Genomic DNA, 16,843 nt, shown 5'->3' with positions numbered 1-16,843 from the left:
AAACTACTAGTAGACCGTAACGGGTATGATATGGTTATAATCTTAGTTAACCATTTTAGCAAACGCCCTTTCTTAATCCCCTATTATAAGAATATCGATGCTAAAGAGGCGGCCTAACTATATATCTATTACATCTACCAAATTTACAGACTACTAGACACTATTATATCGGACTACGGACCGTAGTTTATATTGGCTTTCTGGAATAAGTTTACTCGGATTCTAGGAATTAGGCTAAAGCTTTTTATAGTATACCACCCCTAGACAGACGGTTAGACGGAGATTATAAATTAATACTTAGACTAAAGACTCCGGCCCTTTATTAACTACTTCTAAGATAACTAGGGCGAACTACTACCTCTAATAAACTACGCCCAGGTAATCCTACCTTATAACTCTATGGGATTTGCACCTATTTAACTAGAAATAGGGTATCTACTATAAATAAGCTTTAACTAGGATAGACTAGAGGGACTATAGACCGTACGCGAGAAACTGTTTTATAAGGAAGCCTAGCAGTACGCCAAGCGCTTAGAGGAAGCCTAGACGGTAGCCCGTATAAATCTAGAAAAGGCCTAAAAATTAATAAAATAGTAGGTAAATAAGCATAGGCGCAAGCCCGACTTTACTATAGGTAATATGGTCTAGGTTACAATAAAGAACTAGAAGACAGAACGGCCAAGTCATAAGCTTAATTATTAGATGGCAGGACCGTATAAGGTCCTTAAGAAAATAGGCAACTTATATAAAGTAGAGCTCCCAGATTTAATTAAGGTTTACCCTATCTTCTTACCGGATAAGCTACGGAAGGTAGCAAATAACCTATTACCTAGACAAAAGAACGAACCCCCCCTGCCAATTTAAGTTAATGGCGATGATGAATAGGAAATTAAAGAGATACTAGCCTATAAGCTAGTAAGGAAAACGCTAAAGTACCACATTAGTTAGAAAGGCTATGACCCAGATCCTACCTGGTACCCTATATGGAACTTTATTAGCAGTCCCTATAAGCTTTAAGAATTCTATAGCCGTTACCCTAATAAACCGGGACCGCCAAAGTACCTAGACGAATAGATAGAATGCTAGCATAATAAAGATAATAAGCTACTGGAAGAGCATAAAGATAAGAACACCCTATGGGCATAATACGGATATATAAAGCCTAAGGGCAGGCTTTTACGGAGGGGGGGGTAATGTTACGGCACTGGCAGAAAGCGGCAGCTATGGTAGACGTTATGGTAGACGCAGGGCTCACGTGACTCTTACGTGACTAGGGATTATATATAACTCCTTTGCGTTGCTACTTGTCCTTTCCTTTCCTTTTCTCTAGCTTTAGACTCTCGTTTATGGACAATCCAATCGTACAGGCTTGCGCGACCCTTTTGCCGTGCTTATGTCTCGATTGACTAAGTCGCTAACAGGAGACTTCTTATATAGACTATTTAATTTGCCAGAGCTTAGTGTATAATTAATGAATTTTTTAAGCTGCCTAAACTTGTTATAAGAATAAAAAGTGAATATCCGTAATATTAGCTAGGTAGATATGCTGATGTGCTTTACAAACGTCGGCCAAAGTGTCTTAGACCACATAGGGATAGATGGCCTAAACTGGTTTAGTGCCATCGGGCCGGATTTATCCGGCCTCCCTGTGTGGTCTGAGCATGCTGAGACAAGCTCCGTCGTGTTCGCTTATCTAAACACTTACTCTATCTCTTGTATCTACCTACCTCTTTCTTTCTTCTCTAATTCTATATACTTCTTTCTATTCATTCTGTTTTAGCCTTCTCTACTTTTTCCTTCTTAAAACCCTTATTATACTCTTTTATAGTATTATATTAATGCTAAGCTTTTCTATTTTTAGTATATAAATATACTGGAGCTCTAAGGAGCTCTTGGAGTAAAATAGTTTACTATTTGGATGGAGTGGATCCAATGCCAGATCCACTCCACTCCAGTCTAAAAAGATCACTGAATTTGTCTTACTCATTGTTGTAAGATCAAGACACTCTATCTTGCAATTCCACCGTTTTCCGTTACTTTCTTTAACCTCAGTGACTTCTTCGTAGCGCTTACGGAATCGAGACTTAGACTGCTCAATTGCTATTTCATTCTGTAACCGACTACCGGACCTTGCATATTACCCTGTTTCACCTGCGTCAGCACTACCCTCGTATGTCTCAGATACGTTGGAAATGAGTCATGGGCTTCGGAGTTCGGGGTCTACTTTCATGTATTTATACCACTTGATTTCCATAGATTTACAATCAAGTTGCTCGTTCAATACCCACACTGCAAAGCTTACACATTCGAATCTAGAGTCTTTTGAAACCAAGGCTATACCAACTTCATTCCGAAGACTGGTCTACCTCACAAAGAAATCAGCTCTGGTGCCATTAGACCAAAGTTATGACGTTTGATTGTCTTAGTAAGTACAAACCTCTGCTTTTTCTCCTTTTCTAGTACGCAACATTGGCCGATGGTGGCTGCTTGACCTAAGTTGATTCAACGAAGGTGAACCTCACTATTTCTAACTCGACTTTGCAACTATGCTTGCTGGGACTGAGGGAGATAAAACTGAGCACTGTTTCTTTGCTAGTAAGTGACCCGAGCCTGAGCCACATCGTCTCCATCATAAAGTATTAGGATACCTCACTGTCTAGTTCCACCTGCTCTTCACCTACAATGCATGCACATACATATTGTCCACACCATATCTCAATTCTCAGCTACCAGCTTCCTACATCATCCATGACTCATAACATGTCATCATAATCTTCAGTTCCAGACCCTACCTCACGCTCAACCCGCGGCCTCTCGGTAGAAGCTAATTGCGCCCGTTCCTCCCGCCACAGCAAACATCTCGCTTCTTGCCGTCTTAGGCAGCCATTTGACAGCCCACAGCGGTTTATCGCCATGAGAGTGCGTAGCGACGCAAGTGCGGGTATCGATGGACCAGATTTTGGCTTTCGCGTCGTGAGACCTGCGGATGGTCAGCCGGCAAAATCAGAAGGGAAGGGAAGGGCAAGGGTATGTCATATTTCTAGGAATTCGCGAGGGTTGGAATTGAGGCAGGAGAAGATAACACTCGTTCAGATATGGAGAATGGAAGCGGTTCGACGTACCCACTGAGCAAAAACTCTCCTGTGTCACTCCAGTCTAGAGAAAACACCCATCCTGCATGGCCGGATAAGTTTGTGACTTGCTCACCTGATGCGACATCGTAGAGGGCGATGATGCGGGCGTCGCCGGCTGCGGCGAGCAGCTTGCTGGCAGGCGAGAAGGCGACGGCGCGGATAGGTTTCACAAGGCCTGTATGGGTGTATTAGTGGGGTTGAATGGTGAGAGGAAGAGATCGAGAGATGAGAGGGAGGACGCGAGGCTGACGGAGAAGGTGGAAGAGTTGGGGAGGAAGGGCTTACCAGCGAGAGAATGCAGCATTCGTCCTGTGTCGTTATTGAAGACGTAGACGCTCCCGTTCTCGTGCCCAGAGGCTGTGAAGCGGCCATCTGCAGACTGAGGTTTTCAATCAGTTAAAATCCTCTATCAATCCATCTCTCATCTCTCATCCTTCAAAGACCCACCCCCTTCCCATCACTCCTCTCTCTTTGATATTTGAGACTTCGTCCGGTTGTAGGGACGTCTCACTTACTAAATCAACACACATGCCAAAACTCCCTTTCGTCTCGTACTCCCTGATCCGCGGCATGCCGTCGGCAGTCAGGTCCCATACGTTGATGCGGCCGTCGTAGGTCGTGCTGGCTAGGTAGGCCCCGTCGGCGCTGAGAGCGACGGCCCAGATCTCGCCTGGCTTGATGGAGTCTACAGGAAGAGTAAGATAGGCGCTAGAAGAGAACGCATGGAGAGATGGCGTGAGGAGGAGGGAGAGTTGGCGGAGAGAAGGAGACCGCATGTGTCTCTGCCTCTCACAATACCTTGATTCCTTCCTTGCCTTCCTGTCCCTCTTGTAAATCTTAGTGTAAACTGAAAACAACCATACCTACCACTGATCTCCCCTACCGCCTTCCACGTCCCTCCAGCCCCGCTCTCAGCTTCCTCCTGGACCCCTTCGACACCCCATACTTTTACCCTCCCTTCGAAACCCGCGCTAGTAGCCCGCCGCCCGTCTTTGCTTGCTACTAGGTGGTGCACGCCGAGCTTGTGTGCCCCCTCGAGCTTCTGTGTGAGCGGGAAGTCGGGGGCGTTGGTCGCGTGAATGCGGATGGTGGAGGAACCGGAGGCGGACAGAAGAGCGGTTTTGGTGGCGGTGAGGGCGAAGACGTCGGTTGGATGGGCTGCACGACATCAGAAAATTTTCAACTAGCAAATACGGGGGAGGAGGGCTTGCCGTTGTCAATTGTGTGGAGGGTCAGGTATTGTTTCGACTGCAGAAGTTGTTAGTGGGATGAGCGAGGGCGCGGAGCGAGAGACTTGCCATTTTGGAGGTCGGGTTGGGATTGGAGCTATGGAGAGAAATGAGGAATGTAGGTTAGATCACCGGAGTGGGAGAGACATGACAGGTCCTGATCCAAGTCGCGAATTGTAATTGTGGAGGCCGCGTCGTTGGAGGTGGGATGGTGGGAATGTGAGGGTTGAACGCGGTATCACGTATGCTAATTACGTCGAGATGGAAAATCAAGATTTTGTTTCACGAATGCATTTAATACTTGATATAATTTGTACACAAAGTCTTCCGGAAAGAAAGACCCTTAATCCTTCTTCTAATGCCACAGGTTTGTACATCGCAAAATTCCCCCAAACTCCCGCAATGCCCATGCAAGATTTCAAACGTTACAACTCCTAATCCTCCTCCAATTACCCACATCTATTGGTTAGCACTGTCGCCTCGTTTCTCTTTCATCCCCGGCAATTCGCCCTTAAACCAGTTCCTGATTGCTATGAGATATTAGTGCCTGCTCAATAAAATACTTCATAACAGCCAAACATGCATTTTACGCAGTACGGACATAACACGTGTGCCCTCTTCACCTTCCCGCACGCCGAACACTTGTTTAATGCTGTTACATCCCTAATTCCCTTGCCAGCCATGAATCTGTGTCTTTTTTTCATGTGCGATGTCTTCTTCTTCGGGACTGCTCGGAGTACTGATTCCCATATGTCGCCGAGCAGTGATGGGATTGCCGCGATTGATGTGAAAGGAATTGGTATCCTAACTGAGGAAGGGAATGGCTGTTGTAATCTTTGGAGAAGTGGTAACGCGACTGCTGATCGAAGTGGTGCATTGGCAGCGGCAGGGAGGGTGTTGAGCAGTGGAGGGAGTTGGCGCAGCGCCATGGTGGGCGGTATAAAGAAAACAACACGCCCTGAGACGGATTTCTTAATACAGCTCTTGATGCTTCTCGGGTGGTGGTTGGAGGTGGCGGAAAATCCCCAGAAGGTTCAATTGGCGCCTTCCCCGAAGAAGCTTGGACGCATTTCGCTACGCAGCTGCCCCTTTCCGCAGCGCGCATCCACCACCGACAAAGATTCAGGACGGACCCTTAGACACCTGCCACGCCTATACTTTCTCAACCACCACCGCTCAACCACCCCAACCTTTTACTCACTCATCCATCCCCTCCCTGTAACCGCCTCTTACATATCCTACTGCCACGAGGCATCTATCGCCCACAATGGCTACCATGATGAACAGCCCAAACCAACCCTCAGTCTATCCCGGGAGCTATGTCGGTTTCGACAGCATCACCTCACAAATCGAGAAGAAGCTCGTCAAGAGGGGTTTCCAGTTCAACATAATTTGCGTTGGTATGTCCCTGATATGTCTATGCCATACATACATTGCAGTAGCACTAATTGAACGCTCAGGACAAACTGGACTCGGCAAATCCACCCTCATCAACACCATCTTCGCCTCGCACCTGATGGACAGCAAGGGCCGTCTATCACCCGAAGAGCCCATCCGCAGCACCACCGAGATCCAGGCCGTGTCGCACATCATTGAGGAGAATGGCGTCCGGCTGCGTCTCAACATTGTCGACACCCCGGGCTACGGTGACCTAATCAACAACGAGCGCTGCTGGGATCCTATTGTCAAGTACATCAAGGACCAGCACAGCGCATACCTCCGGAAAGAGCTCACCGCCCAGCGCGAGCGTTACCTCCAGGACACCCGCATCCACTGCTGTCTATTCTTCATCCAGCCCTCTGGCCATGCGCTCAAGCCTATTGATATCGTGGTTCTGAAGAAGCTATCGGAGTTTGTGAACGTGGTGCCGGTGATTGCGAAGAGTGATTCATTGACCCTGGAGGAGCGTGCGGCGTTTAAAGAGAGGATAAAGGAGGAGTTTGCTTTTCATAACCTGAGGATGTACCCCTATGACAATGAGGAGCATGACCAGGAGGAGGTTGCTCTGAATGCGCAGATCAAGGTGGGTTCTTCGATTGGGATAGTCGTAAGGTCAATTAATTGGACGTGATTCTAACTTGACTTAGAATATCCTCCCCTTCGCTGTCGTAGGTTCTGAGAAGACCATTGTGGTCGGTGGCAAACAAGTCCGTGGCCGCCAAAACCGTTGGGGTGTTATCAATGGTAAGCGCGCTCATACAATCATTTCTCAGCCAATGACCTTACCCAATCACTTTTTCAATTAATTTTAGCTAACCACGTGAACAGTTGAGGACGAGAACCACTGCGAATTTGTCTACCTCCGTAACTTTCTGACTCGCACTCACCTCCAAGACCTTATTGAGACCACTTCTCAGATCCACTACGAATCTTTCCGTGCCAAACAGCTGCTCGCGCTTAAGGAAAGCTCCGCTCTCGGCCAAGGCTCGCGACCCATCTCCCCCAGCGCCGAAAGGGAACTCAGCAGAAACAGTCAGCGGATGACCCTGAACGGGTACTAGTAATGCGGTGCCAGAGAGGGAGGGTGCATTGGAAGGGGGACGTTCGACAGAGGTGTGCGGCGGAGCAGTGTGATACCAGTGCATGTCTAATTGCCACATACACGAAAATCAGGGTGGGCTAAGCAGGAGCTTAGTGTCCGGGGGGTTGGAGGGTCACTTCTTCCATTATCTTTACTTCCGAATGTTTTGACCAGACTCCAGTTTTTTTGGTTTTCTTTGGCAGTTAGCGTTTTCGTAGTCTCAGCAGGACTGGTTTGCTGATCACACTTCTTGTTACCCCAACCGTAGAGAGAGTCGTAATAACTAAAATGGAACCTAGTTTGCTGACGTCTATTTCCTGTATACCTCGTTTGGTGTGGCACTTTGATAAACTCTAATATAGATGGAGGAAATGCAGAAGTATAAGCAATCTGAAGCATCGAAAAATCGTATAATGCAAAAGACTTTTCTATCCTGACCTCTGATCTACGCTAAGTGGTATATGTGCTATGCGGCCCGCACCGACTAAAATGCCCTGTGGTATCCCCTTCTCCACCCATGCTAGCATCTAAAGTTCTTTCATCCAGTCCTCTTTCACCTGCTACGCTTCTGCCCCACCGTCCTTTCCAACAATAAACTCCCTAACCTCACGATACGCAGTGTCCAAGTCTTCGTTCACAACCACCTTGTCGTGCGGCGCATCGCCGCTGTTGGCGAACTCCATCTCGACCTTCGCCTGCTTCAGCCGCTTCTGAATCGCGTCTTCGGAATCAGACGCCCGGCCGCGCAGCCGTGCTTCGAGGGCTTCCATGGATGGAGGCGTCAGGAAGAGGAAGCGGGGGCGGGGGAAGGTCGGGTGCGAGGCGACTTGTTTCACGCCCTGGAGGGGAGTGAGTTAGCAATGCTCGCAGCAGGTGCATGAAGGTGGGTTGGTCGGAAAACTGCTTGGGTATTAAGTGCAGTTAGGTGGGAGGACCAGGTAAAGAAGCCTAAATGGTACAAATTCTTTAAAATAGGGAGATGTAAGAAAATGAGCACACGAACCTCCATCTCAATATCCAAAATACACACCCTCCCCCTCTCCGCAATCTCCTCCACTGCCCGAATGCTGGTGCCGTAATGATTCCCGCCGAACTGCGCGTGCTCGATAAACCCCCCTTGCTCCACCAGCTCCAGGAACTTCTCCTTGGTCGTGAAGTGGTATTCGCGGCCATCCTCTTCGCCGGCCCGCGGCGCCCGCGTTGTGTGCGACACGCTGAACCCGAACTTGTCGGGGAACTCGGCGAACAGTCGCTTCAGGATCGTGGACTTGCCGGCCCCGCTAGGACCGGAGATCACGATCGGTCGGTGCGAGACTAGGGCTGCCGTGTCGATGGGGTTTGGGCTAGAGGGTATGGGTGGGGGAGCCATTTTGGTAGTGAGATGGCGAGAGCGGTGGAGGCGGAGAGGTGTGCTGGGAGCGCTAGCGGTGCGCTGGGAGCGCTAGCGGTGTTGGAGGGGAGGGATGGCGGTGAGAGTGTGGAGCGCGGGGCTGGAAGTTTGAGTGCTGGGATTGAGGTAAGGGTTCTGGAGCTGCTCAAGTAGTTGCGGGAGAAGGCTTTGGTGAGAATGAGAGTATGTGGGGAGCTCAATGGCATTGAAGCATTGTTTTTTGGGTGTTTTTGGTGGAGAGCCGTGTGGGTGGCTCGTGGGGCTCAAATTTAGAGTTAAGGTTATCTTAGCCTTTCTGAAAAGGGAGCAGGGGTTCTTCTCGTGCCTTTCTCTCGGGGTTCACGGGGCCAAATCATGGAGATTAAATGACTAGAAAACAAACATCTATGCGACTCCATAATATGCTGATAGAATAATGAGAGAACACCGATACTGCGGTTCAATAGAGCCCGCCAAGCCTTGAACGGCTGGATGCCAAAATATAATAGCTTCGTATCCTGTCCTTGATATCCTGTCCAAATGCCATTGAAACCGGCCCATAGAAGATATAATACATAGGCTAACACTGCAATGTTCTCGCTACTTCGATTCCGTGATGCCTAAGCCGGCATCGCTCCGCGACTTCGCATCAACATCACCAGCACTTGTTGGCGGCGTTGCCCGGCTGTCTCTTCTTGAGTTCGCTCCCTCTTGCGCTGCTTCGTGCTCGAGGAAATTTGACCACAGTTCTGCAAGCGATTCTTTGCTGTTACTGCTGTTCGTTGCATTGAGATGATCCATGTTTAGAGATGGCGTGGAGGGTGTACGGCGGAATGGTGAAAGCGGAATACGAAGAGAGTTGTTTGAGGCACCAGGGCGGGCGAGACCAGCCTGTTCGCGTTGTTCTACGGACCATCAGTATCGGAAGAAAAGAAGAAGGTAGTGTTAAGGAACACCAAGTGAGAAGAATAGGACAGAAAATATTTACCGTCATTCCAATTCAACAGTGCCGCAATTAGCTGAAGTGCTTCAAACTTCTTCGGATCTGAGCGATCGATAGCAAGGAAGTGTAGGAGATAGTTGGTGACAATTTGCCTGTAAAACTCAGCACTTGAGTTTCACAGCTAGAGAGGGCAAAACATACCTATCAACATTATCTTCAGGCTTTCCCTTCCTCAATATCCTCAACGCTTTTGTGAGATGATCATTCAGCGTCACAGCCTCATGCCGTAGTTTTCCGATAAGAAGATTCTTCTCCTTGACTTCCTTCTCGAACGGCGATGCCCTCTCAAGTTCCTTTTGCGTCGCTTCAAGCGCTGCTTTTGATGAGGAAGACGCCTCCTCGGCTGCCTGCAGCTGCTTGCGGAGTTCTTCGAGCTGAGATTGAGAATGCTCTACCAGCTCGCGAAGTTCCCTTTTCCGTGCTACGTCCCCGTTAATTGTATGACCTTAGATAGAAGCCTTCATGAGACGAGCTTACCATCCTGTATATCTTGCAACGCCCTCTGCAAACCATCTACGGTCAAGCTCTGACTGTCTCTTTCACTAGCCGCTTTCTCATATGCTTCCCTCTGGGCACTTAGTTGTTCCTCAAGCTCCGTCACCCTATCACCAAGAGTCTCCCTTAGCGACCTTTCATTCATGGCTACTACCTCCCAGTCTTGCATCATTTGCTTAGCATTCTCAAATTCCTCCCTCGCGAATGCTTCGCGTTGGATCAACTCATCCCGCTCTTTGATCCAATTCTGCTGTGAGAGGTTGGCGCGGCTACGAAGGTTTGCAATCTCAGAAGCTTGCGATTCGGATTCCCTCCGCAGTCTCGAGATGTCGACTGCGAGGGCCTCATTGGTTTCCTGAAGACCGTGGTTTTGTTCCTCTAAATCTTCGATTTGAGACCGGGCTTGCTCCAATTTCTCCTGCAGTCATGTTAGACTAGTTCCTCAATGAAAATCGATTCCAAACTCATGAAGTGAGGTTGAACAGCTCCACATACAGCATCAGCCTTCAGCCGGTCTCCAAGCGACGCTTTAATTCCATTCACCCTGCCTAGCAAGTTCCTATATTGCGTCTCGAAGTGCTCCTTGCCGGCTTGCGACTCCTCCAGCTGCTCTTGCAATCCCGTGATCTCTTCCTCGTGCTTCTCCTGTATATTCTCAAGAGATTTCCGCAGTTCTATGACTTCTATACGGAGGCTATCCCGCTCCTTAACTAGCGCTTCTAGCCGCTCGTCGGTATTTGAGGCCAGAATAGGTGGAGTGATGCTTTGGTTGCTGCGGCTGCGCGCAATGCCAACAGCAACGGCACTAGAGATGGAGTTTCGTGCGCCATTGCCGTTTGATAATGGGGATGTAGGGTCTGACGGATCTGGGACGTCGTCAACGTCGTCGTCGTCAGTCGATGTGTCGTTGGCGATTGTCTTCTGGAGCATCTTGTCAGCACCCGAAGCCTCTGCCCTAAGTTTATCCGTTTGTGGGGCATACAGTCAGCGATTCTGGCTCTGTCTCATCCTCGACATCCACCTCCGATGCAGCTGCGGCGCCATTCCCATTGACAGTGACGCTGCCATTCCCATCTGGCTTGCTGCCCGCACCTCTCTTCTTCTTGCTTTTCTTCTTTAATTTCGAGGCCGAAGCTATTAAACACAATAATTATCAGCACAGTCCAGCATATGCCCGTCCCAAATCTCAGGTCCTCGCTTCATCGCTCACTCCATCGTCGACCCTTGCTCTAGCAGCAGTGGAGAGGCATACGTACCTGACAAGTTTAGCACCGGGTCTGAGGATCCCGCGGCCGACATGTCGCGGAGTAGCAACGGTAAAATGAGTGGTTTGTTTGGTCCGAGGGGAAGTAGAAAGCGTGTCTAATTGGCATATAAACTTGGCGTCGTGGCCATTATTCGACTCGGCGGAGTGGCTTGGGGCTTGCGTAATAAGGCATGCGCTACAGGCGTAGCGCCGAGGGGCACCCTTGTTGAGGGCTTGGTGCTTCCCGCAGAAAAGTCATGTATTATTTATTAGTGACAGATATGAATCGGATCTCATAATGAATGGGAAATAATCCTTAGCTAGCTGCTTGTGAAATAGGTTATTCAACTCTATATGGTGGAATGCCCTCCGCGGTTTGCTATTTGGAATTGGCCACTCCATCTACCCGGACAGGGCACTATTCAACGCCATGATCTCACGTCAATAGTCTGGCGCCACCATTGCGAGGGAAGGTGGGTAGGGTGGTATCAGTACCAATTGTTCTTTTTGACGCTAGTATTGACGAAAATTGCGAGATGAAAGAACTTTGTGAGGTCAACTTTCAGTTTCAACTGGAAATCAATGCACATTAGAAAGACCTTTGCTCCTTGAGCTCTACCTAAAGAAAAGTAGCCGATACTCTCTATTGAGAACTGAAACCATGCCCTCAGAGTCGAATTCTTCGATAGATAGTTCTTCATGACAATCGTCCGTCAACATTAAGGCGCCTACTGCGAGCCAACGGCATGATCTAGACTATCCCCGCAGCCAGTAATTCACCACTATGTTCATATAAAGCCGCTTGTAGCCTCCGAACCCTACAAATGAGCTTCCTCTCTATGTCAAACTAATATCCATACCCATCTTTGAACAATGACAGACATTACCAGCCGAAGCTACATCCACTGGGATGCTCCAGGCGCCGAAAAGATCCCTCCTAGCGAAGCTGGTGACATTCAGGCCGTGGCGGATATGATCAATGCCATCCAACGAACACATTATAATAAAGCTCGGTATGCGTACGGAGGTGAGATGCTTTTTTCCTCTTTGTGATGCTATTGTTCCTCTAAAGAACCCAGGATCTCGAATGCTTACTTGAAATCAAATTCAGGGGATCTTTCCTTGTTCTACACGGTTCTTAAATCTCTGTTAAAGTTAACGTGCTGACGCTTCCCAGGCATACATGCCCGAACCCAAGGTACCGTAAAAGGCAAATTTATGGTCCCTGATGACCTTCCTAGGCATTTGAAACAAACGGAGCTCTTTTCCAAAGGCGGCGAATATCCGTGCGTGTGTCGGTATAGCTCCGAGCCTAGGGATCCGGGTCTTGATGTAGGTGCCTCGCCAGTTTTGATTCCTTTTCCCTATCCACCACACCAAAAAAACAGCTAAGCCGGGCATCACAAAACTATCCTTTACTGTACGCGGGGTTAAGAAAGTGGTAGGAGAAACTTCAGGAATGGCTATTCAGAAAAGCTTGCATAGCTGTCCTAACTAGGAATGGCTATGGCTGTCTGATATTCAAGTCTAGGACCGCATCACCCAACCTCGTGGTTTTGCTATGAAACCCTTCAATGTGACTGGCGACATGTCCGGAACAGGCGCATCTTACCCAACACAGGATATTGAATTCAATTCAACTCCAGCAGTAGACCTGGCGGACACCAAAACCACCAGAGAAATCATCCGCCTGTGGATCAAGTACGCTAGCGACCAGAAAGACCTGTACAAACATCTCGAAAACGGCCAGACACCGAACTGCAGAAGGTGCGCAACAGCTTGCGGAACATGCACCTGGAGAGTACGCGGCAGCACAGCCAGACAGCTTACCGCTTTGGGGACTATGCGGTGAAATACTGCCTTGTGCCGACCTCGGAGACACAGAGATGCTCTATGAGGAGACCGTGAAACTAGATCACGGCGACGGCATTCTACGTCTCTGGCTGCAGAATTTTCATACCGCGCATGAAGCTGAATATCTCTTCCAAGTGCAGCTCTGCGAGAATCTGGATGACTAGCCAGTTGGGTATGCGGGGAAGGTATGGGATCCTAAAACGTATCCGTGACAGGCCGTCGCACACCTTGCCATTCCGAAGCAGGATTCTTTCAATATGAGCGCAAGGCCTTTTGGGAGGACCATATGAGAGCCAACCCGTGGCATGGTCTGCAGTCTCTTCAACCGCTAGGCGGGCCGAATCGATTGAGGAGAGTTGGTAGGTGCTTCATTCTGAGCGACAAGTTTAGGCAGAGCGCTGGAAAGTTGTGATCTTGTTGACGAAGGAGCTTGCTAATTTTTTTTTGGGGTGTAGTGTATCCTCAGAGTAGCGCGCTGAAGAGGAAGCTGAATGGAAGGAAGGAGGTTAGCGTCAAGAGTATCGAAGAGGTGCCATAGCCTAGCGTTAGGCGATAGACCATTGGTGAGTAATGATGAGTAAGGAAGTGAGAACGGATCAGTAAGACCTGGGGAATAGACAGAACAGTGTAAATGGTGAGCAATGATTGTTGAAGTCACTAGAATCCATCAGCTAAATAATTCGCTTTGATCTCTTGTGAGATTAGTGATAGTGGAAGTTGAATGGGTGTCAAAGGAGATGTGCTTAGTTGGAATAATTTCTCACACCATTTGATACTATTTTTCGTGCCCCAACTCGCTGAATTATCTGTCTTATCGCATTACAATCTAAGACTATGAACCTCGGTCCTTCAGTTCCTCATGCTCTTTTGAGCTACCTTAATCGAGGCTTTGCGCCTTTTCCGCGGCTTTCAATCTTGTGGGAAGGACTGGTGGAGTGGTTGCTTGGCCCTTGCCGTCTTGCAGGGTTGTAAACGATCAAACTGATTGCAATCAGATAAGATTATCGATTGGATTGTGATTGGATTGTCGGTTCGCAATCTAATTATAATCTAATTCCAAATATTAGATTAGCGGCTTGGCATTCCTATATTAATAATTATAAGCTAAAGCTCTCCTTTTATATTATATGAAAAAATAAGCTCTAAAGTAGATTTATCCCAGATTATAAATACTCTTTAATTAATTAAGCTTCCCCTAACCGGCTCCAGCAGACCTTAGCGACATCACGGGTGAAACACCGGTGACTCGCCTGAGGGTCGACAGCGACATGATAACAGAGGAAATGGCCAGAACTATTAGCCGCCTTTTAAACAACACAGCACCAGGACTAGATGGGATTCAGGGTTGGGTAAAATCCAAACGATCGTTATCGATACGATACGCGAGATCGTATCATATCATATCATATCAATTAATCTTTTTTGATCCGCTACTAAATAAGCGAGTAATCTACTAACGTCCTTAGCTTCCCTACTAATTAGGTATCTCCTTTTTACCCTTTCTATTTATGCTTCTCCTTATATAAGATACTATAAAATAAAATAAAAGTAATAAAAAAGAGAGGAGATTGAATTTAGTAACTTTTATCTATTCCTTATTATCCTTTAATTCTATAATCCGATTCTTACCCTCTAGTGCTCTTGCTACCGTCGCTATAGGCTAAGAATTTTTATTATATAACAAACATTAAGCTCTATAATCCCGCTACTTATAATTTCTATAGCACCCACCACAGAACCCTAGGAGACTCCGATACTTAGTAAAGGGGCGAGGGCCTATTAGACAACGCGGAGTCGCCGTATAGGCCTTGCAGGGCTAGCGTTAATTAGCTCTCTACCTTATACGAGTAATATAGGTTACTTATAATTGTATTTAGAGATCTACGGCTTTAAATTAGAATTGCATTTATATATAAGGTGTTACGGACGCTTTAAGTACGATGTTACGACTACTTAGAGAAAAGACGGAAGAAGCTAGTTAGTTGATTTAAGCACGGTCCAGAATGGAGCCGATAGAACCATATGACGAGGAATGGTAACTAAGGTCACATAATATGATCTATATAATCTATATAATCTATATAATCTGCGACAAAGTAGATAGAGCACGCGTATATTATATATAAGAAGGATTTTATAGGAGTACGGTTATATATTTAAGGACCCTTAGTCCCTACCTAGATAGTTCCTTCCTTATAGTAATTCTTAGAATACAATTAGAGTTAATCTATTAGGCAACTACTCCACCAGTTATTATTACGTTGTTAACTTTTATATTTATATTTTCTATACACCTAGCCTAATAACGAGCTTATTGTAGTTCTTGCTATAAGGTTCCGTTACATAATTACTACCTAGTTATAGTATTAATATAAGAAGTTAAATAATATACCACTAAAAGCAGCCACTATAACGCTATTGACGGCAGCAACTACTTTAAGGACAGGAGGTAATACTAGTATAGTAGATACTAACTTATAGCAACCTATAACGGTTAGATAACTATAAGAAATAGTTAACCAACTAATAGCTAACTATATAGTATTAGAAGAAAGACTTAATGGGATAGGAGTAGTAAAGATTAAGCTACTATTAATTAAGAGATTTATAGGAGAAAGGTTAAAGCTTAAAGGATTCCTTACGTAGATGCACTTTAAGGTCTTATAAGAAGGAGTAAAGTTACCTATACCTGTAGATCGGATAGCCTACGCAGGACTATTCTTATTAGGAAAAGCACTTAAGTAGTTTAAACCTTACCTTATAGAGATATAGGTAAATGGAATAACAACCACTAACTAAGACGTGCGATTTATATTCTTAAGCTAGAAGGGATTTATAGAACGACTTACGCAGATATTTAGAGACCTAGAAGAAATAACTATAGCGGAAAGAAAACTCCAGAACCTTGTATAACAAACTTTAGTAATTAAGTATATAATATAGTTCTAGATACTAGCAATATAAATAGAGTGGAATAATAGGGCGCTTATAGCATAGTATAAATAAGGACTTAAGGCTAAAGTCTAGGATATAATTATTCTAATAGAAGATATGGACACCCTAAGGGAATTAATAGATTAAGCGATTAAGATTAATAATAGGATCTTCTAAAGGGAACAGGCTAAGAAAGGCTAGGATAGAGTTCTATAGTTATATAAAGCGTAAAGTATGCAATAACTAAAGCTAAGTTAGAAAATATAGTATAGCGTAGAGCTAATAGACTGTCACGGCACTAACCTGACGTATACTGTTTCATACTGTCTCGTACTGTTCCCTACTGTTAGCTAGCCCACCACTAGCGACTTAGCGGCCGGCCCTACTATTTATATACAATACCCCCTTTCTACCTTCTTCCCCTCTTTATATTATAACGTAGTTATTTAATCTACTTTATTGCAGCACTGTAACAGTTTGTAGTATCTTTAATTTGCGCCCTATCGCGATCACTAATTCCCCGTACCCTAGCTAATTAACCTCCGCCCTAGAGCAATCGCGACCTATACGCGCCTCTGCTGAAACCAATATGTCCCTAGCACAGTCCTAGAATAATCCTTAGTTTTTACCTAGCGCCTAGATAGGCGACACTAATGACGCCGAAATGGCCGAAACCTAAAACCCCCGCAACGTTTTTGTAGACCTATTTATAGAGACATACCCTAATATCGTGTGGATAATCCGCCGCTCCCTACTATACCCTAAGACCTTTAAGCCTAGTAAAGCTTACCTTACCCTTATTAACTATACTAATAAGTTCCTTAATAATATTAAAGTAGGACTATAGTGTATATATAATATAAATACCGCTAATAAGAAAGCTAACGAAAACCTTAGTGCCCTTATCGCTTCCTAGATAGGAACTATCAACTCCTAGGTAGAGACTATTACCATTCTAAAATAATTAACCCCTATAACAACGGTAGTAACCTAGTAGAAAAAACGGAGATCTAAAGACCCGCCAATATTTAGTAGAAAAGGTATCCCGCTAGAATAAT

At 46.3% G+C, this 16,843-nt stretch overlaps 7 protein-coding genes across 7 annotated transcripts; 2 read left to right on the top strand and 5 right to left on the bottom strand.

Annotated features, from left to right (window-relative positions):
- Window positions 1-1,793: 1,793 nt before the first annotated feature.
- On the bottom strand, window positions 1,794-2,052 carry K441DRAFT_660899 (uncharacterized protein). The gene has a single exon (XM_067648786.1). The coding sequence runs from the start codon at window positions 1,985-1,987 to the stop codon at window positions 1,823-1,825; it is 165 nt and encodes a 54-aa protein (XP_067503571.1). The 5' UTR covers window positions 1,988-2,052; the 3' UTR covers window positions 1,794-1,822.
- Window positions 2,053-2,799: 747 nt separating this feature from the next.
- K441DRAFT_612233 (WD40 repeat-like protein) lies at window positions 2,800-4,561 on the bottom strand (the record flags this gene model as incomplete). The annotated part of the gene is made up of 7 exons (XM_067645607.1): window positions 4,433-4,561; window positions 4,346-4,382; window positions 4,002-4,292; window positions 3,650-3,819; window positions 3,420-3,513; window positions 3,123-3,309; window positions 2,800-2,980 (listed from the first exon to the last, which is right to left on the bottom strand). Exons 1-7 carry the CDS (start codon window positions 4,433-4,435, stop codon window positions 2,800-2,802), a joined length of 963 nt encoding a protein of 320 aa, XP_067503570.1. The 5' UTR covers window positions 4,436-4,561.
- A 138-nt stretch (window positions 4,562-4,699) lies between these two features.
- Window positions 4,700-5,363, bottom strand: K441DRAFT_660896 (mitochondrial 54S ribosomal protein bL32m). Its single transcript, XM_067648785.1, has 2 exons — window positions 4,947-5,363; window positions 4,700-4,893 (listed from the first exon to the last, which is right to left on the bottom strand). Exons 1-2 carry the CDS (start codon window positions 5,290-5,292, stop codon window positions 4,823-4,825), a joined length of 417 nt encoding a protein of 138 aa, XP_067503569.1. The 5' UTR covers window positions 5,293-5,363; the 3' UTR covers window positions 4,700-4,822.
- A 279-nt stretch (window positions 5,364-5,642) lies between these two features.
- K441DRAFT_563326 (cell division control protein 10) lies at window positions 5,643-6,864 on the top strand (the record flags this gene model as incomplete). Its single annotated transcript, XM_067643605.1, has 4 exons — window positions 5,643-5,763; window positions 5,824-6,386; window positions 6,451-6,547; window positions 6,632-6,864. The coding sequence occupies 4 exons, from the start codon at window positions 5,643-5,645 to the stop codon at window positions 6,862-6,864; spliced, it is 1,014 nt and encodes a 337-aa protein (XP_067503568.1).
- A 580-nt stretch (window positions 6,865-7,444) lies between these two features.
- Window positions 7,445-8,519, bottom strand: K441DRAFT_696876 (guanylate kinase; the record flags this gene model as incomplete). Its single annotated transcript, XM_067652934.1, has 2 exons — window positions 7,888-8,519; window positions 7,445-7,723 (listed from the first exon to the last, which is right to left on the bottom strand). The coding sequence occupies exons 1-2, from the start codon at window positions 8,251-8,253 to the stop codon at window positions 7,445-7,447; spliced, it is 645 nt and encodes a 214-aa protein (XP_067503567.1). The 5' UTR covers window positions 8,254-8,519.
- Window positions 8,520-8,853: 334 nt separating this feature from the next.
- On the bottom strand, window positions 8,854-10,681 carry K441DRAFT_563148 (uncharacterized protein; the record flags this gene model as incomplete). Its single annotated transcript, XM_067643593.1, has 5 exons — window positions 8,854-9,158; window positions 9,242-9,348; window positions 9,398-9,677; window positions 9,734-10,169; window positions 10,247-10,681. 5 exons carry the CDS (start codon window positions 10,679-10,681, stop codon window positions 8,854-8,856), a joined length of 1,563 nt encoding a protein of 520 aa, XP_067503566.1.
- Window positions 10,682-11,859: 1,178 nt separating this feature from the next.
- Window positions 11,860-13,434, top strand: K441DRAFT_705934 (uncharacterized protein). Its single transcript, XM_067653627.1, has 7 exons — window positions 11,860-12,024; window positions 12,175-12,329; window positions 12,529-12,722; window positions 12,776-12,845; window positions 12,884-12,985; window positions 13,114-13,210; window positions 13,307-13,434. Exons 1-7 carry the CDS (start codon window positions 11,871-11,873, stop codon window positions 13,387-13,389), a joined length of 855 nt encoding a protein of 284 aa, XP_067503565.1. The 5' UTR covers window positions 11,860-11,870; the 3' UTR covers window positions 13,390-13,434.
- Window positions 13,435-16,843: the final 3,409 nt, after the last annotated feature.

The sequence above is a fragment of the Cenococcum geophilum genome (genome assembly GCF_001692895.1).
Source record: "Cenococcum geophilum 1.58 unplaced genomic scaffold K441scaffold_24, whole genome shotgun sequence".
In the NCBI taxonomy this organism is placed as follows: domain Eukaryota; kingdom Fungi; phylum Ascomycota; class Dothideomycetes; order Gloniales; family Gloniaceae; genus Cenococcum; species Cenococcum geophilum.
Note: the sequence above shows the minus strand (reverse complement) of the source record. Positions and strands in the feature narration are given on the sequence as shown.